The following is a 25,666-nucleotide window of genomic DNA, read 5'->3' on the forward strand; positions in this document are numbered from 1 at the left end:
TAAGTAAGAGGGGGCCTAAGGTGGCAATAGCTAGTGGGAACATAAAATGTAATAGTAATGATAGCTGCTGCAGGGTAAATCAAGGGGTAGGTCTAAATGTATACTATACAAACAGTAGAAGCATTAGGAATAAGATAGATTTATTGCGGGGAAAGGCGTGCGTAGAGAAATTTGATTTGATAGCGATCACAGAGTCATGGATAAACACCGCAGACAGACACTTCCTCCCCTCCCCTCTTCTCCCCTCCCGTCTCGCCTCGCCTCTCCTCTCCTCTTGTCTCGTCTCTCGTCTCGTCTTCTCTTCTCTCCTCCCCTCTTTTCTTCTCTTCTCCCCTCTTCTCTTCTCGTCTCTCCTCTCCTCCCCTCTTCTCTTCTCTCTTCCCCCTCTTCTCTCCTCCCCTCCCCTCTTCTCTTCTCTCCTCCCCTCTCCTCCCCTCTTCTCTCCTCTCTCTCTCTCTCTCTCTCTCTCTCTCTCTCTCTCCTCTCCTCTCCTCTCCTCTCCTCTCCTCTCCCCTCCCCTCCCCTCCCCCCTCCCCCTCCCCTTCCCCCTCCCCTGCCCCCGCCCCTTCCCCCTCCCCCTCCCTTCCCCCTCCCCTCCCCTCCCCTCCCGTCCCGTCCCGTCCCGTCCCGTCCCATCCCGTCTCGTCCCGTCTCGCCTCGCCTCGCCTCGCCTCGCCTCGCCTCGCCTCGCCTCTCTTCTCGTCTTGTCTTTCGTCTTCTCTTCTCTTCTCTCCTCCCCTCTTCTCTTCTCTCCTCCCCTCTTATCTTCTCTTCTCTCCTCCCCTCTTCTCCTCTCTCCTCCCCTCTTCTCTTATCTTCTCTTCTCTCCTCCCCTCTTCTCCTCTCTCCTCCCCTCTTCTCTTCTCTCCTCCCCTCTTCTCCTCTCTCCTCCCCTCTTCTCTTCTCTCCTCCCCTCTTCTCGTCTCTCCTCCCCTCTTCTCTTCTCTTCTCTCCTCCCCTCTTCTCCTCTCTCCTCCCCTCTTCTCTTCTCTTCTCTCCTCCCCTCTTCTCCTCTCTCCTCCCCTCCTCTCTTATCTTCTCTTCTCTCCTCTTCTCTTCTCTTCTCTCCTCCCCTCTTCTCTTCTCTCCTCCCCTCTTCTCTTCTCTCCTCTCCTCCCCTCTTCTCTTCTCTCCTCCCCTCTTCTCTTCTCTTCTCTCCTCCCCTCTTCTCTTCTCTTCTCTCCTCCCCTCTTCTCCTCTCTCCTCCCCTCTTCTCTTCTCTCCTCTCCTCCCCCCCCCCCCTCTCTCTCTCTCTCTCTCTCTCTCTCTCTCCCCTCCCCTCCTGTCTCACCTCACCTCACCTCGCCTCTCCTCTCCTCTCCTCTCGTCTTGTCTCGTCTCTCGTCTTCTCTTCTCTTCTCTTCTCTTCTCTTCTCTTCTCTTCTCTTCTCTTCTCTTCTCCTCTCTTCTCCCTCCTCTGTCAATGTCACTACCATATCAGTCATCAGAGTCACTGTCACTTTGATTCACTCGCGGTCTACTTCCGCCCGGAGCAGAGGAACTGCTTGACGCATCACGAGACATGACAGATGTATTCCGAACAAAAGTAGAAAATGATCTGTGGCCTTCGGTAGGCTGTGCGTAGAGACGAATGAGTATGTGTGCGGATGCCAGATGCCTCCACCATTCTTCTGATCCCCGTACGGGTGGGGCGTGTGGCAGCGCACTTATATAAACGATCGCCGTAATGTAAGGGTTAAGCAGTTAATTAGATCACCAACGAGGGAAGAAAAATTTTGGATTTGTTGTTAACTAATAGGGAAGACATAATAAGCAACATAGAGGTTGGGCATTCAATAGGTAACAGTGATCAGAAGGAAATTAGATTTAATATTAAATGGGAGGAAAGAGTTAACAGTAACAACACATTGATACCTGACTTCAGGAATCTGGACTACGAGGGGTTAAGAAAGCAGCTGCAAAGGATTAGGGGAGTAGGGTCAGAAGTAGGTCAGGACCCAGAGCAGGGAAGGGCATTAATCTCTGGTGAGGTCACTAGTCAGGTCAGTAGCTTGGAGGGTGAGTACAGTAGTCTGGTCAGGGAGATTAAACTAGGTCAGCAACAGTTTATACCTCACAGGAAAGTCAGGTCAACAGGTAATTACCCGCGATGGATGACAGACAGGCTAAAAACTGAAATAGGAAGGAAAAGAGGATTATATGTTAGAATCAAGAGGGGGGGAAACTCACCTAAGGGACAGTTACAACGATTTAGCCAGAACAGTTAAGAAAAGCACCCGTATAGCAAAACGTAATTATGAGATTAGAATTGCCAGGGAAGCAAAGACCAATCCAAAGGGTTTCTTTCAACTTTATAAGACCAAGGTTAGGGATAAGATAGGGCCGCTTAAGTCAGGAGAATCACTGATAGATACAGATGAGGAAATGAGTGAGGCGTTAAACAGATATTTCTTAACTGTATTTACCGAAGAAAGATTAGATGATTTACCTCAGGGAGGACAGATCTACAAGGGAGAAGAGGTAGAAGGATTAACCGACATCAACATAAGTAGGGAGCTCGTGATTTGACAGATAGATAGACTCAAAGTTACTAAGGCGCCAGGGCCAGATGAAATTTTTCCCAGGGTATTAAAAGAATGTAAATCTGAAATCAGTGGGCAGCTAACATAAGTTTTTAGGAAGTCGCTAGACACAGGGGTGGTGCCTGTTTCATGGAGGCAGGCACATGTTATTCCAATATTAAGAAGGGAGACAAATCTTCTATGCAAAAGTCAGTTATAGGTAAAATGTTTGAATCAATAATAGCAGATAGTATTAGGGACCATATTAACAGACATAATTTAATTCACGACTCACAGCATGGATTTATTAAAGGAAAGTCGTGCCTTACTAATTTTTGATCCTTTTACAATAGAGTATAAGAGGCAGCTGACAATGATGAGAGTTACGATGTAGTTTATCTTGATTTTAGTAAGGCCTTCGATAAGGTACCTCACCAGAGACTGTTAAATAAAGTCAGGGCTCATGGAATAGGAGGGAAGGTTTATGATTGGATTAGGGCGTGGATTTGCGACAGGAAACAGAGGGTTACCATTAATGGTAAAAAATCTGAATGGGGTAATGTAACCAGTGGGGTTCCCCAAGGTTCACTTTTAGGCCCGCTTCTATTCATTATAGACATCAATGACATAAAAAATGGGATAACTAGTGACATAGGTAAATTGCAGATGACACCAAAATAGGATGCACTATAAGGACAAGGGAGGATGCTAGAGCACTGCAGGAGGATCTCAACAAACTGCCAGCTTGGTCAGAGAAATGGCAGAATGAATTTTAACATCACCAAGTGTAGCGTACTAAGTGTAGGAACACACAACCCATTACACGGGTATACTGTATTTTGCGGCGTGTAACGCGCACCGGCGTATAACGCGCACCCCAAACTTTAAGACAACAATTAAAAAAAAAAAAGTTCTTAAAATGCTCAGAAATATATACGAGTTAAAGAACATTGACGATGTACAGTTTCCTGAAATTTATACATTTTTGGCGTAATCTGTACTGCTTGAATTGATAAGTGTCCTTGAGTAAAGCAATGAAAATGGCAGCCGGGCTGGTGTTGTGAGAAATACATCCCCGTAAACATACTGATGATGCACAGCTTCTGAGATCATAATAAGCATATTATTCTCACCATCACTCGTAGGTTATGACAGACAACTAGGCAAGACATAATTCACACAGTTCTGGTGACACGCGGCATGCAGCTCTTTGTTGTGTGGGTGTGGTTCTGTGGTTTTCAAACAATGCAAATGGTGGCCAGGCTGGTGTTGCGAGAAATATCTCCTCGTACATACTGATTATGTACAGCTTCTGAGATCATAATTAACATATTATTCTCACAGTCACTCGTAGGTTATGACAGACAACTAGGCAAGACACAATTCACACGGTTCTGGTGACACGCGGCATGCAGCTGTTTGTTGTGTGGGTGTGATTCTGTGGTTTTCAAACAAAGCAAATGGTGGCCGGGCTGGTATTGCGCGAAATAACTCCTCGTACAAGACTCATGATGTACAGTTTCTGATATCATATTTACCCCATTATTCTCACTAATATTAATAATTAATATTGAACACATGGATATTTCTTTCCATGCAGTCGCGCTAACTGAATTCGCGCTAATTGAATAAAGTAACCAACATGAAAAAAAAAAAATTGGTGCACACGTGGGTCTGACTTTTGGGTTTGATAATTACTCAAAATAATCACTCACATAAAAAAAAAAAAAAAAATTAAAAAAAAACTACGATTAGCTGAGCTCTGAAAACACGCTTGTGATTCGCTGGGAGTCCAATGACGTCATCGCCGGCGCTCACCCGGTCAGCGGCCTCGCTGCCTTAAGGCAGTATCACACTGGACATTTTCTTCTAACAGTTGTGGCTACTGGCAACGCCCGTGCACCCATCCGGGAGCGAGTTGTCGGTTCACCATAACCTGGTGTCACACTGAGCCCTTTTCTTCCCACCGCATTAGTGGCAGCTTGGACAACCGGCAAATCCAAATTTATCGGGTGTGCGTCACACACGGCCAAGGTCAGCTGCCCGTATCCACGTGGTAGATGGTGGCTTGCGCTAATTGATCTCGCACTAAGTGGGGCTCTACTGTATTAGTGTGAGGAATAGGGCTAACAGTTTTTTTTTTTTTTTTTTTTTTTTACGTTGTTGCCTATTGCGCCGGTAGGCATCTTCCCGGTGGGGCCTGATGGTCGGCCCAAGGCTTCTTCCAGGTGGGGCCTGATGGTCGGCCCAGCCCGTTCTAGCGCAGGCGAGTGTTTATAGTGGCGCCATCTTGCATTGGCTCATGCCGCCCCCCGGAACTCGTTCTTGATTCGCTTGGACGGCTTCCTCTAGAGTCCGGGTTGATGGGTGGTCTTCAGGACAGCATGTGGGTAGTTTTAAGCCACTCGGCGGTGACTGAAAAATCCGAGTGGTAGCGTGAGGATTCGAACCCGCGTCGTCCATCACGCGGCGAATGTGGGTCCAGTACGCTATCACTTCGGCCACCGGACGGTAACCAACAAAAGTGCAGAGGTCATCCTCAGACTCTATTTAGCGTTAGTTAGGCCACACTTAGATTATGCTGTCCAGTTTTGGTGCCCACACTACAGAATGGACATCAACTTGCTAGAATCAGTTCAGAGGAGGATGACCAAGATGATTCAGGGGCTAAGGAACCTCCCATATCAAGATAGGCTGAAACATCTCAACTTACATTCACTAGAAAGACGAAGAGTGCGGGGAGATCTGATAGAAGTATTCAAATGGGTCAAGGGTTACAACAAAGGCGATATAAGTAAAGTTCTGAGAATTAGCCTGCAGGATAGAACAGGCAGTAATGGATTTAAATTGGAAAAGTATAGATTTAGGAGAGATATTGGCAAGCATTTGTTTAGTAATAGGGTGGTGGGGGAATGGAATAGACTAAGCAATCACATAGTTAGTGCAGGGACGATAGCTTGTTTTAACCCCTTCGCGCTGGATGTTCAAAAAGCCTGCCTGGCTGATATATGGCGTGCTCAGCCGCGCGCGGGAAACCTGAGCCGGCATGTATCTGCTTGTTGCCTCCGTATATTATGCTGCTAATTTTCAGTCAACATATCATGGTCACGTCGAAAGGTAGAGACCTCACTCTTGGGAGAGGAAGCTGAAAGCCCTCATTACATGTATCCTGTATTTGCAAAGCAGCATACACGACGAGTCAACATATACCTGCTATGCATAATATAAATTGCGTCAACGCGAAATAAAAAAAAAGCAAAATAAAGAAAGGGGAGAAAGGGGCAAGGGGGAAAGAAATAGAGAAAGCAGATGATTGTGTAGAGGAGGAAGAATGTTGAGAAATTATCAGCAAATACAACTCTGTTATCATCAGTCAGAGCTGCCAGATACTCCTTTGTCATCACAGACAATGTATGTGTGTACATGTGTGTGTGTGTGTGTGTGTGTGTGTGTGTGTGTGTGTGTGTGTGTGAGAGAGAGAGAGAGAGAGATAGGCAAGGAGTGGTGGTGTTGGCACCCTGGTGTCTGGGGGGGGGGGGGGAGAGAGAGAGAGAGAGAGAGAGAGAGAGAGAGAGAGAGAGAGAGAGAGAGAGAGAGACAGCCAATGAGACTTCATAATTTTAGACACAAGGCGGGAAGAAGGCGGTGCATACTGTAGCTCATTTTTTGTGATTGGTGGGAACAAGGATGGTGGGAGGAGCAATAGGATTTCAAGGACAGCATACGGCGTCTTTACTTAGTAACAAACACAAAGTACAGGACAACTCAATAGAAAAAGAAACAGAATAGAAATATGACGCCTACGTAGGCGTCATCATATATGCTACTGGGGCTTCATGATGCCTACGTAGGCGTCATCGTATTGAAAGGGTTAAGAGTAGACTGGATAGCTTCATGGACGAGGATGACAGGTGGTAGTGAGGTGTGGGTGCAGTAAGGTGACAGGGTACTGGAGCGAACGCCCGTACCGTAGGTAAACGAGGATCAAGCCTCTACCTGTAACCCCTGAAACTACACCTCACCCATTGTGAGTATGGGGGGGATTCTGGAGCTGCCATGTGTAGGCCACTCGGCCTCTTGCAGTCTCCCTGTGTTCTTATGTTATTATGTTCTTAACTCGCTCTCAGTTGGGTGTAAGGGCACTGCCCGAAGAAAGCCCCAACGGTTGGAGGAAAACTGCCACTGTGACACCTCCTTAAGGTATCTGTTTCAAGGGTTTACCTCAAAAAATTTGTTATTATAAGGTCAAGGTTTAGCTTCGGGTCACTGGCTAGTGAAGTTTTAGTGAACCAGCGGCACTCTTGAATTAAACTGCAAGCCTTCCATAAGCGTAAACAGGGTGGCGATAGCATTTACAGCAACGACAGCAACTCTTTTCTCAAGTAACAATGTATAACAGTAGTACTTAACACTACTTCATATAAAATGACACCACTTGGAAGAAAATTAAGTGACTTAATGCTTGTCCCTTCACAAACTAGTTAACGGCTGTACACCAAACCTGACAACACATGCAAGACACGCTACGTTTCCTTAGTAGACTGGGATAATTGAGGTAAGAGAGACCTTCTTCATAAAACTGTTTAACTTCGTTTGATTGATAAACACAAACAATATATGGATAATATTGACGAGATACTGAGAAGATAGGTTATTATTGGATATTTACAAGTGCCTGTTTCTCCATTCAAGTTTGAAATTTCACACTTTCTTATGTTTTAAAAATGTACTAGAATATTTCAACAACTAGACTTATGATGTAGAATAATAATAAAGAAATATGATGCACAAACTTTACACCCGTTACCCCTCTGAATGTCGCTGTCTCTGCCATGTTTGTTCACATCTCAAAGCAGTGCCCTCAAGTCTATAAGAAGGACCAATTCTGGCAGGTCCCACCAAATATAAAGGGTTTAAAATGTAAAGTATTGGGATTTGATAACGATCTGAATACATGTGAAACTTTAACCCTTTCCATCCATGACGCAGACGTCGGCATCACAGTATGGAAAGGGTCAAGAGGAAATGGAAGAGGATTAATCTTCTTCTAAACCTCTCAATCCTCCTCTAAATTTCTCTTCATCCTCTTCCATTTCCTCCTAAGAGGTTTAGAAGAGGATTAAGAGGAAATAGAAGATGATTAAGAGGTTTAGAGGAGGACTAACCTTATCCATACGGTGACGCCGTTGGATGACGTCCGTCGGACACCAACGTCGGCGTCACCGGAGTGAAGGGGTTAATAATGACCTGAGAGTGGGGAGGGCCACGAATGTCAGGCGAAAAATCTTCACCTGACTGCCTGCCGGAATTGGGGGTGCATCTCAGTAGCCCATGCGTCTTATAAGCCGACAAATACGTTAATTCATATGTTTCTCCAAATATTTTGTTGATGTGACATTCAGGTGAAAGGTTTTCCTGTATGACAACTCAAAAGTCTTTCTCTTTTCTCTCTTTAAATAACAATTTATCACCCAATTCATAGTCCTGTGGGGATATTTCACTCTTCACAATATCCAATATGTGACACTTTTTTACATTAAATTCCATTTCCCATTCTTTGCTCCATTTGTAAATTTTATCTAGATAATTTTGTAGGTTTGCACAGTCTTCTTGAGTTGTTATTTTCTTCATTAGCCTGCAAACAAACTTATATATCTGTTGATTCCTTTCATCATATTTATATAGATTAAAAACATTATGGGTGCCAATACTGAACCTTGAAGAACACCACTTGTTACTTGTCCCCTCTTTAACTTTCTATCTCTTACCACTGTTCTCATTTCTCTTACCTCCAAGTAGCCTTTCATCCAGTCAATCATTCTCCCCTGAAGGCCACTAATCTTTTCTAATTTCTATATCAATATTTTGTGGCACTTAACCATTTTTTTTCCCAGGTCCAGGTAGATGGAATCTGCTCATCCTTCTCTTTCCCGGGTAATGTCTATCACTCTTGAATAGAGGCTTAGTAAGTCTGTGTGACAAGATCTTCCTTATCTAAACCTGAATTGTCTACTGCTGTTTATAATGCTTTTCTTCTCTAAATATTTACTCCACAAAATGAACTTTGTTTTTTGAGCTAAAGTTCACTATTTCCAAACATTTCCGTGTATTATAAAGCTTCTAAGCCCGAAGACACCCTGTACTACACAAAGCCTGTCCTGCAACTGAGCTAGAGAGGAATACAACCAAGTACGTGTTCACACAGGCTAAGTAAGTGGCAAGTCACACATCGCCTGTTTGTATACGGTTACCAGCTGAACAGCTGCTTGTAGTTATGATTAAGTTTTGATTACCCGTTTCATATTATTACCCAATTTTTATAGAAAACAAATGTTCATTAGTAAATCATTCAAATGATATGAAATGCTTAAGCACTCAAGTTGAATAAGAAAATGGCAGAGACTTTGTGGTGAGTACCTAACAGCAAAGTGAGATGTGAAAGACTAAGTATTTGTAAGAACTTTACATACACTACAGAACAGTTTACGGTATGTATAGTTGATGAATGATGGTATTTAAGATATTTTATGCTGCTTTATACATGTATATATTGCCCTTCCCTTAGGAACAGACAAATTGTTCACGGGTGGACTGGGAATGTTTGGAGCGGCGCCATGAAAATTTCTTGTGGTTACCTTTGAGCAATTGGGGCAAAATTCGCGAATGTGCAAATCTGAGAAAAAGGTGGGACAGATGTATGTTTCATTAGAATGAGAAACAGTTATATAAAACATATTAATATAGGTAGGAGAGTATACTGAAAGATGAAGGATACAAACCCCAATCAGTAGGGACAGCTGTCTCTTAATGCTTGTTGTGATGATAAAGGTCAGGTTAGTAATGCATGGACACGCCTTGAAGAGCCGTTCCACTTTCTCTAAGTCAGTGTGTTCATGGTAACGGACCAGCAACTTTGTCAGCCGAAATTTTCTATCAATTCTAGAAGAGTTCTGCAAAAGATGAAATGAATTAGAGACAGTGCAAACATGGGGATAAGGACAAGGTTTCTATTACTATTTCAAATTCTAAATAGATAGAGTCTGGCACAAGTCTTTGCTTTCTAAACTGCCCTCTTTCGGATTCTATCCCTCTCTCTGTTCCTTTATCTCCAGTTTCCTCTCCAGCCGTTCTATCTCTGCGGTGGTAGACGGTCACTGTTCTTCCCCTAAACCTATCAACGTGGTGTTCCACAGGGCTCTGTCCTATCACCCACTCTCTTCCTGTTATTCATCAATGATCTTCTTTCCATAACGAACTGTCCTGTCCACTCATACGCCGACAACTCCAGTCTGCATTATTCAACTTCTTTCAATAGAAGACCATCACAACAGGAAGTACACTACTCCAGACTGGAGGCTGCAGAACGCTTAACCTCAGACCTTGCTATCATTTCCAATTGGGGCAGAAGGAACCTTGTGTCCTTCAATGCCTCAAAAACTCAATTTTTCCACCTATCAACTCGACACAATCTTCCAAACACCTATCCCCTATTCTTCGACAACACTCAGCTGTCACCTTCTTCAACACTAAATATCCTCGGTCTATCCTTAACTCAAAATTTTAACTGGAAACTTCACATCTCCTCTCTCGCTAAATCAGCTTCCTCGAGGTTGGGCGTTCTGTATCGTCTCCGTCAGTTCTTCTCCCCCGTGCAGTTGCTATCCATATACAGGGGCCTTGTCCACCCTCGTGTGGAGTATGCATCTCACATGTGGGGGGCTCCACTCACACAGCTCTTCTGGACAGAGTGGAGTCAGGGCTCTTCATCTCATCAGCTCTCCTCCTCCTACTGATAGTCTTCTACCTCTTACATTCCGTCGCGATGTTGCCTCTCTTTCTATCTTCTATCGATATTTCCACGCCAACTGCTCTTCTGAACTTGCTAACTGCGTGCCTCCCCCCCTCCTGCGGCCCCGCTGCACACGACTTTCTACTCATGCTCATCCCTATACTGTCCAAACCCCTTATGCAAGAGTTAACCAGCATCTTCACTCTTTCATCCCTCACGCTGGTAAACTCTGGAACAATCTTCCTTCATCTGTATTTCCTCCTGCCTATGACTTGAACTCTTCAAGAGAAGGGTATCAGGACACCTCTCCTCCCGAAATTGATGTCTCTTTTGGCCACCGCTTTTGATTCTTTTTTAGGAGCAGCGAGTAGCGGGCTTTTTTTTTTTATTATTGTTTCTTTTTCTTGTGCCCTTGAGCTGTCTCCTTTGTTGTAAAATAAATAAAAAAAATTTTTACACTACTACTATGAGTACATAGTTCATTCACATAGAATGGATCCATCTCAGCAGTAGCTGGATCCCTAGTCGAGTATGTAAGGATGCTGCTGATTGGCTGTTGGCAGGTGGGGCGTGTGACATCTCCATCACCCAACAATCAAGCAGTTTTAAAAAATATTCATGTCTTTACCTTGCTTGTCTGATACACTAAATAGGTGAATTTTGTTGATACCATTGGACTGCGTAGTGACTGTACTCTAATGTAGATTTTAGAACGGAACAGGGTAACATAATGTAAAAATTAGGGTGAGAAGAAGTCAGAGAATAACATTTAATGTTCATACTTATTAGAAATCCTACCTTGTCTACTTTGTTCTAAAATCTAAAATAACCATTGTATTCAGAAAATTTTTGTGCTTAAAAACAAATGTTTTATTCTAAAATTAGTTCTAAAATGGCTGTATATATATATATATATATATATATATATATATATATATATATATATATATATATATATATATATATATATATATATACAGTCGTCCCTCAAATAGTACAGTTTCCAATAGTACGGTTTCGGTTTTATACGGATTGTTAAAGAAAAAAATTTAGGATTTTTAAAATTTCCTGCTCGTCGCACCAAGTGCCATGGCGTGAGTGGCAAGACTGTTCTACCCATGGAGGTAGAATTGGTGGAGTCGACATCAGCCCAGTTCAGTGAATCCACCGAACTGTCATTTTTAGGGCCGCAAGGTTGTGGAAACCTGCCAGGTGTCAGGTGTCGTCAGGTCAGGCCAGGCTGTTCTCACCCGTTTATCCCGTATCTTCCAGCCCTAAAAATGACAGTTCAGTGGCTTCACCTCAATGAATGGGATTACCGGGCCGTGTCGACTCCGCCAATTCTACCTCAATGGTTCTACCAGACTGCCACCCATGCGCATCTCCTCAGTTAATGTGTGTGCACATCAGGAACACTGTTTTGCCAGACTGAAACGTATGTGCTTTCCTTAAGTCTGTGTGTGTGCACAACCTCAGATATGCTTTGCCATTACCATATAACATGAACATGGGACTCAAGAGACAAGCCAAAACACTTGCTCTATGCACCCCAAAGCATTCGAGAAAGCTGTTCACCATGCAGAAGAAATCAGATTTAGGAGAAGTTACATTTTGGTATGAGTTAAGTTGCGGTAGAGAGAGCATACCACGTGAATCCGAGTCCCACCTGGCTCAGCTTCTACTCGCCGGACAAAGTTGCCAGTTATGTATTTTCTGCCGGGCCATGTCATACACTCACACTCTCGTACTCTCAACCATAGTCTCTATTGCTTTCTAAATCATACTTGAAATAAGATACGAAACGGTAATTGTGGAGATTGACTCCGCGTCTCCAAAATACGGCATTGTGCCTCGCTATTATATATGTAGTTAAGGGACGCATATTTAAACTACTCCAACGAAACTTTAAATAACCTGACCTCTAACGGGGGGGCTTTGCCCCCCTCGATCCCCCCAGTGTAGTAACACTGCACTGTGATTGCAGCAGAAAATGCATAACTGGCAACTGAGCCAGGCGGGAGCCAGATTCCGTAAGTGCCCAGCAGAGTTTCTAGGGGGGGCACTAATTTTATACGGATTTTCGAATAGTACGGGGGTCCTGGGTCCCTAACCCCGTACTATTTGAGGGACGACTGTATATATACGTAAATATATATATATATATATATATATATATATATATATATATATATATATATATATATATATATATATATAATAAGTAAAAAATATCCAGTTCTTCCTTCATTTGCGATGTATCGATTAATGATATTTACATGTATGATCGACCTACACACACATGTGTGTGTGTGTGTGTGTGTGTGTGTGTGTATATATATATATATATATATATATATATATATATATATATATATATATATATATATATATATATATATATATATATATATATATACACACACACACACATATAGTCATCCCCGTCATTAGCGGGTATTTCGTTCGACTTGACGATGCGCGAAACCGCATGACGGCGGGACTATAACCCTATGGGAAAATATGCATTTGGGAAGTCACCTCTGACACGTCATATAAAACATGTTTTTTTTCGTTCTTTTAATGACTGAAATGAGACAAGACCTTGTTAGACAACAACACAGAAGACCCAAAAGTAGCCCAATTTAGATAAGTAGCCCAATCTGGCAACACTGCAGTGTGGCGTAGTGAATTTTTTTTTTTTTTTAGGATAATGTTGCTATGAGAAAATCTCACCAATAGCAGTCGTCCCTGAGTGAGCTGCTGGCCAATAGGAAAGCATGACGTCACAGTCTAACCGTGACGTCACTCAGGAGCAACCTAACGTCCATTGCCCGCCTCCTCCTCTCTCCTTCCCCTCCTCTCTGCCTCCTCCTCCTCCCTCCTCTCTGCCTTCCTCCTCCTCTCTCCCTTCCCCTCCTCTCTGCCTCCTCCCTCCTCTCTGCCTTCCTATTTAGCGTCAATGCATCCAGCGTATCACAGAAAACTGGGGCAGCCATAAGCGGGGTCACAGTTGACTGATCATGCTAAACCGTGATGGGTGAGACCATGAACTGAGGTGACTGTATATATATATATATATATATATATATATATATATATATATATATATATATATATATATATATATATATATATATATATATATATATATACACATATATAGTCACCTCTCGATTAACAAGAGATTAAATAACGCGTTTTTGATTTGACACGAGTTGATATTTAAGGAGATACATTTAAGTAACGCGATATGTTTTATTTAACACGAGTTTCATCGCTGACGTCACCGCGCAGAGACGCTGTCTCAGTCTGAAGCTAGCCGGCAATGTAAGTGGAACGTTTCTCTGGAATACGTACACTGCATTTTGACCTCAACTATGGCACCCAAGCATCCTTTCACCTCCTCACAGGAGGTGGAAGGACGGGGTGAGGAGGGAGGAGGAGAGCGGGGTGAGGATTCGGCAGACGACGATGACGACCAGTGACGCATCAACAAAGTGATGGTGAGTGTGTGGACGTGTTTTTGTTGTGTCAGTGACTTACAAATGTAATGTAGCAATTCTTTCTTTAGAAAACTTTAACTTAAAGGAGTTATCATTGTCACCAATAGCATGGGTAGTCAAAGGAAGAGGAAGGAGGCAAGTGAGGTGGAGTGGCGGAGGTGAAGGGAGTGGTTGGTGATGGGAGCGCGGGGTAAATGTAAGAAGTATGAAAGAGAGAGAACGAAGATGATGCAGGTGTTTCTGAATGAGATGGGACGTGAGGTGAATGGGAGGACTGGAAGGGAGTGGATGGTGCTGCTGCTGGGGATGAGTGGAGAGACGAATGGACGTGTGATTGAGGCAGTGAAAGAGTTCCTGGAGAGCATATGGCGTGCAAGATGTAGGGAATGATACCTTGCCCCGAGTAGAACATAGACTTTCCGCATGTTTTTGTTTTCTTTCACAGGAGCTGCCGATACAAAGGCCTGGCTGGGGATAAATCCCAAGCCACCTGTGACATCAAGATCAAGATCAAGATCGAGGAGGGATGGTGGCCGAGGCAGTTGAAGAACAAATTTAAATAAATTGAGAATGTGTGTTTTTGTTGTTTCTGTGACCTACTAATGTATTAATAATGGGTTTTTTTAAGGTTAGAGTAACAAAATCCCCAAAATAGGAAGACTTTCCCAGTGTACAGGAACGTAACCCCCCCCTATTACCATTGTTTCCTATGGGGAAGTTTAAATAACGCGATTTAAAATAACACGACATCTCCAAGAATGTAACCCTTGCGTTAATCGAGAGGTGACTGTATATATATATATATATATATATATATATATATATATATATATATATATATATATATATATATATATATATATATATATATATATATATATATATATATATAGCGTTTAGTTTGCTGTTTTGAAATAACGCGGGGTCCAAAATACAAATAAATGTTTAATTTACACGTTTTTTTCCACTTATACGCGATATTTTATGGAGTGGCCACCAGATGTCTCACGCAGCTGGACTCACACGGCACTGCGGCCACACAGCTGAGCTCAGTTCTCCCCGCGCGCCACTTGAACAACAATACAGTGCCCACGATGCCACGCTACTCAACAATAGGGGTGGGCATGTACCGGTACCAGTACCGATACTAACGGTACCAGCTATACGGTATGGTACCGGTACCAGACTGCTCAGTACCGGTACCAATACTAGCCAGTCGCTCATGGTGTCCCTCATTTCTTCCTCACACAAGTGAGGCTGAGACTGAGTACCTGAGTGGATATCTTGGTGATATGCATATTCTCTCTCTCTCTCTCTCTCTCTCTCTCTCTCTCTCTCTCTCTCTCTCTCCACTAAATGAAGTGAATATTTATTTTTCGACAGAAACCTACCTCTTGTTTAATTTACATCGTTTTTGATTTACGCGACCTCTTCAAGGACGCAATACTCGCGTAAATCGAGTTACCTGTATATATAATGTATATATATATATATATATATATATATATATATATATATATATATATATATATATATATATATATATATACAGTAGGCGCGGTTGATATATGTGCGGCAGGTGGAACGTATATGAAAACCACACTTTATAAAATGCCCCTGCCATCTCGTTAATTCTAGATAGATCTGGCAACGCTCTTACTTAGCAATTGAGTGACGACTTGCCTTTCGTCTCCATTCCCGTAGAGGGTTCAGTGTGCCTCATTCCTTGGCAAGGAGAGCGTGTTTGTCGTTCTGTGGTAATTTCTTCTGACAAATTTTTTGCGAGGCACACTATACATTCAACTCCTCTACTGCTGACCATGCCGAAGAAAATACAACTCTCAAAGGCTCAGATAGAGGTCATACATGCTCTCTACAAGGAGGGAAAGTCTAATTGGTGTACTCCCAAGAACACAGGAATTTCAGTCCGTAGAGCACAGCTATGGACTAAGAAAATACGTGACGCAGGACCCGGTCCCCTCCCGACCCATTAGAAAAGGCCGGGGAAGAAAAAGCTGCTTTCCAAGAGGACCCTGAATGCCATCAAGAGGCAGGTGGAGTGCAGCCCGACCCTTACAGCAAAAGAATTAAAGCAGAAAAAAAACAAGATACTCGGTGATGTGGCAATACATACACTTCAAGGTTACTTGCACAAAGTGCTCAAGTACCGCAGATGTCGTGCTGTTCCCAAACCCTGGGTAACAAAGCGCCATAGGCAAATGAGGATCAATTTCGCTCGTCAATACCAACATTGGACTTTGGAGCAGTGGAGGAAAGTACTTTGGAGTGACGAGAGTACTTTTACTGTGAGTGATGGTGCCAGGAATTATGTGTACCGTAAACATGGTAGCGACCCTCTTAAGCTATGGTACACACACCACACCATTAAGCACCCTGATTCAGTTATGGTTTGGGGTGGCTTCTCCTACCATGGCCTGGGGCACTTAGTTTTCCTTTCAAAGAACCTGAGAATGAATCAGCACAACTACCTGGGCCTGCTGATAGACCACCTTGACCTGTTGTTGGAGGCTTGCCAGGCAGATTTTTTTATGCAGGATGGGGCACCTTGTCACGGAGCCAAACTAGTGACTGATGCTTTTGATTTTGGGAGCATTCGTTACTTCAACCCCTGGCCTGGCAACTCCCCTGATAAAAACCCTATAGAAAACCTCTGGGGAAAGATCAAGTCCAGGTTGCAGAACTACGATGTCTCCTCGGTACCAAAGCTCTAGGACGCCATCCAGCAACTGTGGGACTCCATGCCTCAAACTTACCCCCAGACTCTAGCAGACTCTCTTCCAAAGCATCTGAAGCTTGTTAGAAATGCCAAAGGATATCCAATAAAGTACTACAAAGTATAAAAAAAATGTTTTCATTGTTCCTTCAGCCTTCTATTGTACCAAGTTTAGTTCAAGGCAGGTAAAAACTTTACCACGCATATATCAAGATGGCGCCACTATAAACACTTGCCTGCGCCATGATGGGCTGGGGCCGAATACCATCTGGGCCCCTCAAGCAAGCCTACCGGCACAATAGGCGGAGATGTAAAAAAAAAAAAAAAAAAAAAAAAGTGCCTACTGTATAAAGTGAATTACAAAGAAACATGGCTACTTTGGGAATGTTTATCTGAGCATTTTTTACTTTGAAATAAATTAAACATACACATCACATTTAAAAGAAAACAGGTATAGTCCGGCAAATCTTAAGTGGCGGCTCTGACGTAGACAGCCCGCTAGACACTGGTGCTATGTCTCCAACTGACCTCGCGCACCGTGCCTTACACACCCTTCTCTCTCTCTCTCTCCTCGTGTCTCTCTCTTTCTCTCTCACTCTAGAATAAAAACAAATATGTTTTTTATGATTGATTCTCTATCTGTGAGTGAATACAAAGAAATTTGTACAACACTTGGCAGCGTTGCCACCGCGACGGTGTCAGCTCAAGTCAACCCAACACACCGCAGTTGCCAGTTGCTCTGCCTGCTTTAATTATCGCATTTCTGCCATTTTTTGGTGTGTGTCTGCCATCTGCCATACAATATCAGCCATATGGCATAATTATGACAAAATATGGAGACTGTACCTGTATATGTAATGCCAGGACCGTCAAGCAAATTTTGATGTGAATCATCCAGGTGAATGGTGAGGTTCCGCTGGGGATGGCTAGGGAGTGGGGAAGGAGTGGTCGCTAAGAACATTAAAATATTACACTTTGACCTTATTTCCACACCACCCAAGGGGTAAAGAGTCTTGATGCATTTTTTAAAGAGGTTTATTATTAATATTATTAGTATTATGCATTGTCGTGCACCATACTCCCCGAATGAGAGTACACCCCCACTTTTCTCGCACACACACACACACACACACACACACACACACACACACACAGAGAGAGAGAGAGAGAGAGAGAGAGAGAGAGAGAGAGAGAGAGAGAGAGAGAGAGAGAGAGAGAGAGAGAGAGAGAGAGAGAGAGAGAGAGAGGTATGGTGTGCGAGGTCAGTTGGAAATGTGGCAACAGGGTCAAGCGGGCTGTCTACGTCAGAGCCGCCACTTAAGATTTGCCGGACTATACTTCTTCTGTTTTATGGAATAATACATGAAACAAAATAATGTATGGTAATCAAATATCATGAGCTATTTGGGTACGAGTTCTACAGCTTTATTGTCAATACCTTCAACTTTGCTTCTGTGTCCAATAAGTGCATGATGGCTCGGTTGGTGTCCCAGGTGAGTGTCTTCACTGTCTCCATCTTGGGCTGTATGAGGAGTGCTGCTGCCCCAAGAGATACTCGCATAGAGTTTGTGTGGTGGTCACCAAAGACATTGTTCCGCAAAACCTCCAGGTTGGGGAGAGACAGCTGCCAACTCTCAGGCCCCTGTCAAGAATAAGACATTCTTGTAAAGTTAAGCTGTGTTTTCCACAAGATTCATATTGTTATTTTGAACCTGTGAGTAAAACAACATTGTTTATGTAATCTTTAAAATCCAAGTCACGATAGCTTTTACAAATTTCTTCACATACATATTAATGAAAATATAAATGAGTGAAGATCAACAGCTTGGTAGACTTTAAAGGTATCATTCACTGAGTAGGCTATAACCCCACAAAATGCATTTTCTAAATATGTATGTGTCTTTCACAGAAAACTATGGCCTAGGCTTGTATCAGGGTAAACTCTTATGTGTAACTAACTACGTAATAGGGAACACATGACAGGGAGTGCATCGCTTGAATCACTCGCCACCTCCACCCCTGAAAGTTCCCCTGAGCAAACTTCAATGCAGCTATGCTTCCAGTTCCAAGCCCCTCTTAGGATTGCTCAACTTGCCCGAGCCATGAGTAACACGGGCATCCCCTTGGCCTCCTCCATTCACGGCTGTCTTGTACAGAAACAACTCTACAGGCAGGATTGACCTCCAGGAGTCATGCCGCATGCCCATATAGCCAGAGGTGGCATTCAGAGGCTAAGTTAATAACAGGACTTGATTCAGTTTTATGAAATACTAAACATGTCCCTTGTTATTCATGAAGGTTAGGGGCATGGACTCCAGCGAACAGTGAATTTCCATGAATGTTTGGATTGTTCCCCCAAAATTTTTGCTTCTAGGCCTGCAAAAGAACACTGAGAAATTTTACACATGTACTATTAATATTTCTGTTCACTGAAAGCAACACAAACTATCATAAATGCCATAATTTATCAGCTATCCATACTATAACCTGTACTGCAATTAATGAGAACTTCTTACAAGTAGCCTAAGTAGTCATTAAAATCCCAATTTACTCTTGGGTACTCCCCACAAAATTTTTGACATTTTATTTCCAACTTCTGATACTTAAACATTTAATACCATGCAAATTATTTACTAATGAATGCTTCATTCTATACTAATCAAGTAATACCGTAAAAATCCAATAATCTGGAATCCAATAGTTCGGAGATGCTGATGGTCCGTAATTTTTAGCCAAGGGTCATTTTTAGCTTCAATCAGTTGTAGAATTAAGGTAAACTGGTGGAAAGAATTGGAAATACTTAAAAATAGATGAAAGCGGTGCATCAAACTATATAATTCCGCACCCAAGTTGACGCTCCAGTCAGTCAAACAAAACAAAACTAAAAACAGAAACAAGTGCTGAAAATGTAGAATAATCAATAACATTTGGAAGGGCACTGTGGAAGGCACATGGGGCACCTCATACATATCTTTGTTTACAATCATCATCTACCTTGCTGCCTCACCTCAACCATTGGAGTAGGTAGGAAGACACCTACCGAACGGGCGCAAGCCACTCCCGGTGAGGTATATATGGGAAGTGAGGAGGGTGCTCCAGCCCTCCAAAGACCCTTCCCATTATCTCACAAACCGTTTCCCTATTGTCTTGTCTCATCTACACCAGAGAGTAGTTCAGCATGCTTTCTAAAGACAGATCCTCTTCTATCAACACCGCACTACATTCACACAACACACACACCTTTTCACAAAATTTAAAGTTCAAAATGGCGTTCAACAACCAAGCCTCGGAGTCCCCACCTGGGGGGGGGGGTGGCCACAAATTCCCCCAGGGACGACTCCCTTCTGGCTGCCGACCTGAAAGGTCTTTTGATAACTCCTCGAACCTTTTTCTTCTCAATTTCAGCAACATTCGCGGTCTTCGTTCTAATTTTCATTCTGTGGAACACCATCTCTTTTCCTCTAAACCTCACCTTCTTTTCCTCACCGAAACACAGGTTTCTGAGGCTACTGACAGCAATCTCTACTCTGTTCCCTCCTACTATCTCTATCCTAAATTTCAATCCAAAGCTGGATGTTGCGCCTACGTGCGTTGCGCCTACGTGCGCAACGACATCACTTGCTCTCGTGCCCCCGACCTTGACTCTTCTGAATTTTCCACCATCTGGCTAAGACTTCATTGTCATTCTTTTACTAAATACATCTGTGCTGTTTATCTCTCACCTAACTCTACTAACTATGTAAAATTCTTTGACTATTTGAACTTTAACCCTTAGAGTACGGTTAGAGTATATTTCTCTGCATGGTGTGCACGGGGAAAATTTAGACATTTAAAAGAGGTGGAAATGGTGTCTTTGTAATAATTGTATATTCATCTAGTATAAATATGGTGGTGTAATAAAACTTCTCTCTTAATAATAAAAAAAAATGTATGACAACCAAAAATATTGCGCATTTTCTCGTTGCTGTGATGCGTCACATGGAAGCATCTCACTCTCTCTCTCTCTCTCTCTCTCTCTCTCTCTCTCTCTCAATGTCAGTACCATATCAGTCATCAGAGTCACTGTCACCTTGATTCGCCTGCGCTCTACTTTCGCCCGGAGCAGAGGAACTGCTCGACGCATCACGAGACATGACAAATGTATTCCAAACAAAAGTGGAAAATGACCTGTGGCCTTCGGTAGGGCACGCGCTGAGATGAATGAGAGTGTGTACAGTTGCCAGATGCCTCCACCATTCTTCTGAGTCAAGAACTGGCAGTATATTTGAAACGTAGGGAGCGTAGAGTGTGATGATTATATATATGATCGCCATATGGGTGGGGCGTGTGGTAGCGTACTTATATATATGATCGCCGTAATCTAAGGGTTAAAGTGGAGCACATCTTGATTCACTCTCCCCTTGCTGAAATCTCCATCTTGGGAGATTTCAATGTTCACCACCAGCTTTGGCTTTCATCCTCTTTCACTGACCAGCCTGGTGAACAAGCCTACAACTTTGCTCTCCTCAATGACCTAGTGCAGTTGGTTCAGCACCCCACACGTATCCCTGACCGTCTTGGAGACAGACCCAACATACTAGACCTCTTCCTTACCTATAACCCTTTTACTTACTGTCAAACTGTTCTCTCCATTGGGCTCCTCTGATCACAACCTTATTTCTGTATCCTGTCCTATAGTTCCTGTACATCCTCTGGACCCACCGAAGTGGCGATGCTTCTGGCATTTTGCTTCAGCTTGGTGGGACGACCTGAGGATGTACTTTTCCGATTTCCCGTGGAATGATTACTGCTTCCAGGAGAGAGACCCCTCTGTATGTGTGCCCAGCGCATCACAGAGGTGATTGTCTATGGAATGGAGGCATACATTTCACGTACTTTCTCTACTCCCCATGCTAAAAAGCCTTGGTTTAATCACGCTTGTTCTCATGCTATCAAAGATAGAGAGACAGCTCACTAAAGGTACCAGAACCTTTGAACTTCCACTAACCATGATCTGTACATTTCCGCCCAGAATCGTGCCAAACCTATTCACCGACTTACCAAAAACTCCTTCATCCATAGAAAATGTCAACACCTTGCTTTCTCTAATTCTTCCAGAGACTTCTGGCATCTAGCCAAAAATATCTCCTCCAATTTCACTTCTTCCTCTTTCCCTCCTCTCCTTAACCCTGGCGGCAGCACTGCTGTCTCAGCTATCTCTAAGGCTGACCTCGTCTCTCAAACTTTCTGTAACAACTCCACTCTGGACGATTTTGGGCATATTCCTCCTACTCATCCCCCCTTTGACTCTTTCATGCCTGTTATTAAGATTCTTAAGAAGGATGTTTTCTATGCCCTCTCCGGCCTCAACTCTCAGAAGGCTTATGGACCTGATGGAGTGGGTGCGTGGGTGGGTGTAATTACGGAACCATTTTACAGGGTTGCCATTGATCTGGTGGGTCCCTTGTCACCTCCGTCTTCAGATGGTCAGAGGTATACCCTAACTCTGATTGATTTTGCTACGGGTTTCCCGGAATCAGTACCCCTAAAGGATATTGATTCTATATATGTGGCTGAAGCCCTTCTTTCCATCTTTTCCCGAGTTGGTATTCCTCGGGAAGTGTTATCCGACCGAGGTACTCAGTTCACCTCTAACTTGATGGCAGAACTACATAAGCTACTTGGTGTAAAGCCTATCTTTACTACACCCTTCCACCCCAGCAGCAACGGTCACATTGAACGACTTCATGGACCTTTGAAGGCCTCGCTGAGGAAGCTCTGTGAAGACAAACCTAAGGAATGGCATAGGTATTTAATACCAACTTTGTTTGCCCTCAAAGAAATTCCCCAAGACAGAACTGGCTTCTCTGCATTTGATTTATTATACGGCCGTTCCGTGAGAGGACCTTTAACTGCTCTGCGAGATTTGTGGGAGGATCGTAACATCCAAGGGCAGGAGAGAAGCTGTTTCCAGAATGTGATTGAGCTCCAGGATAAGCTGTCAGAGTGTGCCAAGATAGCGGCACAAAATGCCAATATAAGTGCCCGCCGATATAAAGCGTACTTTGACGTGAGATCACAAGACCGTCAGTTCCGGCCCGGAGATGAAGTGCTCATATTGCTGCCGAGCAAAACAAGCAAGTTACTTATCGCATGGAAAGGCCCATACGAGGTATTAGAGAGACGTGGTAAAGTTGATTATTTGATTGACACTCCTAGAGGTCCTAAACTTTATCATGTGAACTTGTTAAAGAAGTATTTTCGTAGAGTACAATCCATGCAAGCATCTGTTCTGGATGAGATCTCTACACTCGAGGATTCGAGTCCAGAAGCAGACGGGCAGAAGGCTACTCCAGTCATCAGAGTCGACGACTGCCAAGATTATTCTAACCAGTTGCCTCTGACCCCTTATGGTGTGACCGACGACCAGCAGGACACCGAACCCGAGATCGGTTCTCACCTGGCTGATTTACAACAAAAAGGATTAAGAGACCTTCTAGATGAGTTCCTCGACGTATTCTCTAACACTCCTGGTTGCACTAATACCTTGGAGCATAACATTTCGCTCACAACCACAGACAGAGTTCGGGCTAAGGTTTATCCGGTCCCAGTTCACCTCGAACCCTATTTTGAGAAAGAGGTGGAAACACTCCTGCAGCAAGGCATCATTCAACGCTCCGCATCCCAGCACTCTTCACCTGTAGTGATGGTAAGAAAGCCAGATGGCTCCTTTAGAATGCCAGTTGATTATCGCCAATTAAACTCTGTCACTGTATTTCATGCTGAGCCTACTTGCAATATGGAAGAGGACTTGTATAGGTTTTCAGGCTCTAAGTATTTCTCAGAGTTGGACTTGTGTAAAGCATATTACCAAGTACTGCTGTCTGACAGAGCCAAACCCTTAACATCTTTTCCTACCCACCTGGGTTTGATGGAGTTTCTAAGGATGCCATTTGGTTTAGTTACTGCCTGTACCACGTATATTCGGCTGATGAGGATTGTCCTGGCCGATTTACCTGATGTGAGCTTTTATTTTGATAACATCTTTATACACTCTAAGGATTGGGAAGGACACCTAGCTGCTCTTCGTTCGGTCCTTAGCAAGCTGAGAGACCATCACCTCACCGTCAAGCCGTCAAAGTGCCGCTTTGGGGTCGAATCCATCCAGTATCTTGGTTTTCGGCTGGATGGCAGTCATCTCTGGGCCCTGCATGACAAGGTCGAGGGTCTGACCTTCCACTAAGAAGCTCCTGCGCAGCTTCCTGGGGTTAATATCTTTTTACAAAATGTTTATCCCACAGGCATCTGAGTATACTGGCCCCTTGTCAGACTTGTTGAAGAAGGGTGTAAAAGAACCTCTTCATTGGAGCGAAGATCTGCTAAGCCGGTTTGCCCACCTCAAGTCTGCCCTCTCCATTGCTCCAGTTCTTCAGCTCCCAAACCATCAAGGGACCTTTGTACTCGGAACAGATGCCTCCAACCACCGGCTGGGAGCAGTGTTGCTCCAGTATTACAACGATCATCCCCATCCCGTATCGTATGCCAGTAGGAAATTGCTGGATCGGGAAAGGAATGATTGGCCATTGCATTTGCCGTGTTAAAGTTTGATTATTATCTTGGAGGGAAAGAATTTATTTTAGAGGTAGATCACAGACCTTTGGTGTACTTGGCCACATTCAAGGGAAAGAATGATAGACTTCTCAGATGGTCACTTAGCTGGCAAGCTTATAAATTCAGGGTTGTCCATATTGCTGGTAAGGACAACGTGGGTGCTAATTTTCTTAGTAGATCACCCTCATAATCCTATTTAATGTCTTTCTCATCTACTTGCAGCAGATTCTTGTTTGGGGGGCTGTGTAAGGGCCGCCGGCAACCCTCACATAACTGTGTGTGTGTGTGTGTGTGTGTGTGTGTGTGTGTGTTTCTGTGTGCGTAGGAACATCACGCCACCGTAGCTACCACTTATCCACGCGTGATGCTTCACGTGAGTTGCCGATGCACGCTTCGAACCCGCGAGGAGAATTGGTGGTGTTGATTGATCTCCGTCTTGTTATTATCGCCAGTGACCTCCAGCCTTCTGCCGGCAACATACATCTACACCACTCTGCTGAGGTCCTCATTTAGAAGACATCACTTTCGTGGGCTGAAGTGATTCTCTCTCCGCCTGTTCAAGCCGCTGTATGGAGAGGGGACGGAACTCTTATCCTGCCGCCTCTGGTCTCGTCTTGAGCTGTGCTACGTTACATCTGTGCTACTGTCACGACCCCACACCAGGTGATCTTTAACCTTGTTCAATTTAACCTCCCCACAGTGTTGGCCTAAAGGCTGTGTTGTTGTTATACTTGAAATACTATGGTGAGGTTTAATAGATGGTTATATCACTGTTACGTGTTTGGGGGAGTTCATTGTTGATTTTACTTCATCAAATCGCCGTTCGGCTGGAGGAATCCTCCACATGAGAAAGCTTCACGCGCCGCCGCCAGATCAGTTGCTTCACCGTTGCCACGCCGGAAGGACGTCAGCAGGTTTTCAACTCAACCAATAGGCCACGTGCTTGTTACGCAGGTACAGAGCCTCCTGCCCGTCATCCTATGTTAGGAGCGGGCAGGGCCTTGCAAGTGGCTGTTTCTACAATATTGTGTGGGCTGCAAGGCGACTTATTTGTGTTGTGTTGTCGCGGCAGGCTGCGCCGGCCGCCGGCCATGTCTGATCAGTCCCGGGTAGCTGGGGGCCCTCAACAGGTGTCCCCACGGCCACGTTCGGAGTCGAGGCGAGGTGAACCATACCTTGCCTCAGGGGGCTCGGGATCGTCGCAGGACGAGATGAGGCCACATGCTCCTGGTAACAGTCATGGTGGTAGCGGGCGCTCGTATCAGCTGATCGGTGCCCATAAACCACTTCGGCCCCACAGGCGTGCTCGGCCAGCTGCGCCCCCGTCCCCACCTGCCCCCTGGAACATGGTTTTGGAGGCCATTTCGGAGCTACGAGGTGGGGTGAACAAGCTAAAGGAGGACAGGCAGCCTGCCCCTCGTGTGGCTCCTGTGGTGAACGAGGGTGCGGGTACATCACGTGATGCGTGCCGTCCTCTGTCTCCTCCTCCTGGCTCTTTCTCAGGGTTTTGGATTCAGGCAGTGAGGAT

At 44.1% G+C, this 25,666-nt stretch overlaps 1 protein-coding gene across 4 annotated transcripts in view; it reads right to left on the bottom strand.

The window, feature by feature from the left end:
- The window catches only part of LOC126999223 (uncharacterized), a 133,620-nt gene that overhangs the window by 33,043 nt on the left and 74,911 nt on the right, over positions 1-25,666 (bottom strand). For 3 of the 4 annotated variants that reach the window (XM_050861554.1, XM_050861557.1, XM_050861556.1), the window contains 2 exons: positions 17,987-18,190; positions 9,302-9,472 (listed from right to left, as the gene is read on the bottom strand). In XM_050861554.1, the coding sequence (XP_050717511.1) occupies positions 9,302-9,472; positions 17,987-18,190 (375 nt within the window). The remainder of the gene's footprint in view (positions 1-9,301; positions 9,473-17,986; positions 18,191-25,666) is intronic. The other variant, XM_050861555.1, reaches the window with a different exon arrangement.

This window comes from Eriocheir sinensis, chromosome 16 (genome assembly GCF_024679095.1).
Source record: "Eriocheir sinensis breed Jianghai 21 chromosome 16, ASM2467909v1, whole genome shotgun sequence".
In the NCBI taxonomy this organism is placed as follows: Eukaryota; Metazoa; Arthropoda; class Malacostraca; order Decapoda; family Varunidae; genus Eriocheir; species Eriocheir sinensis.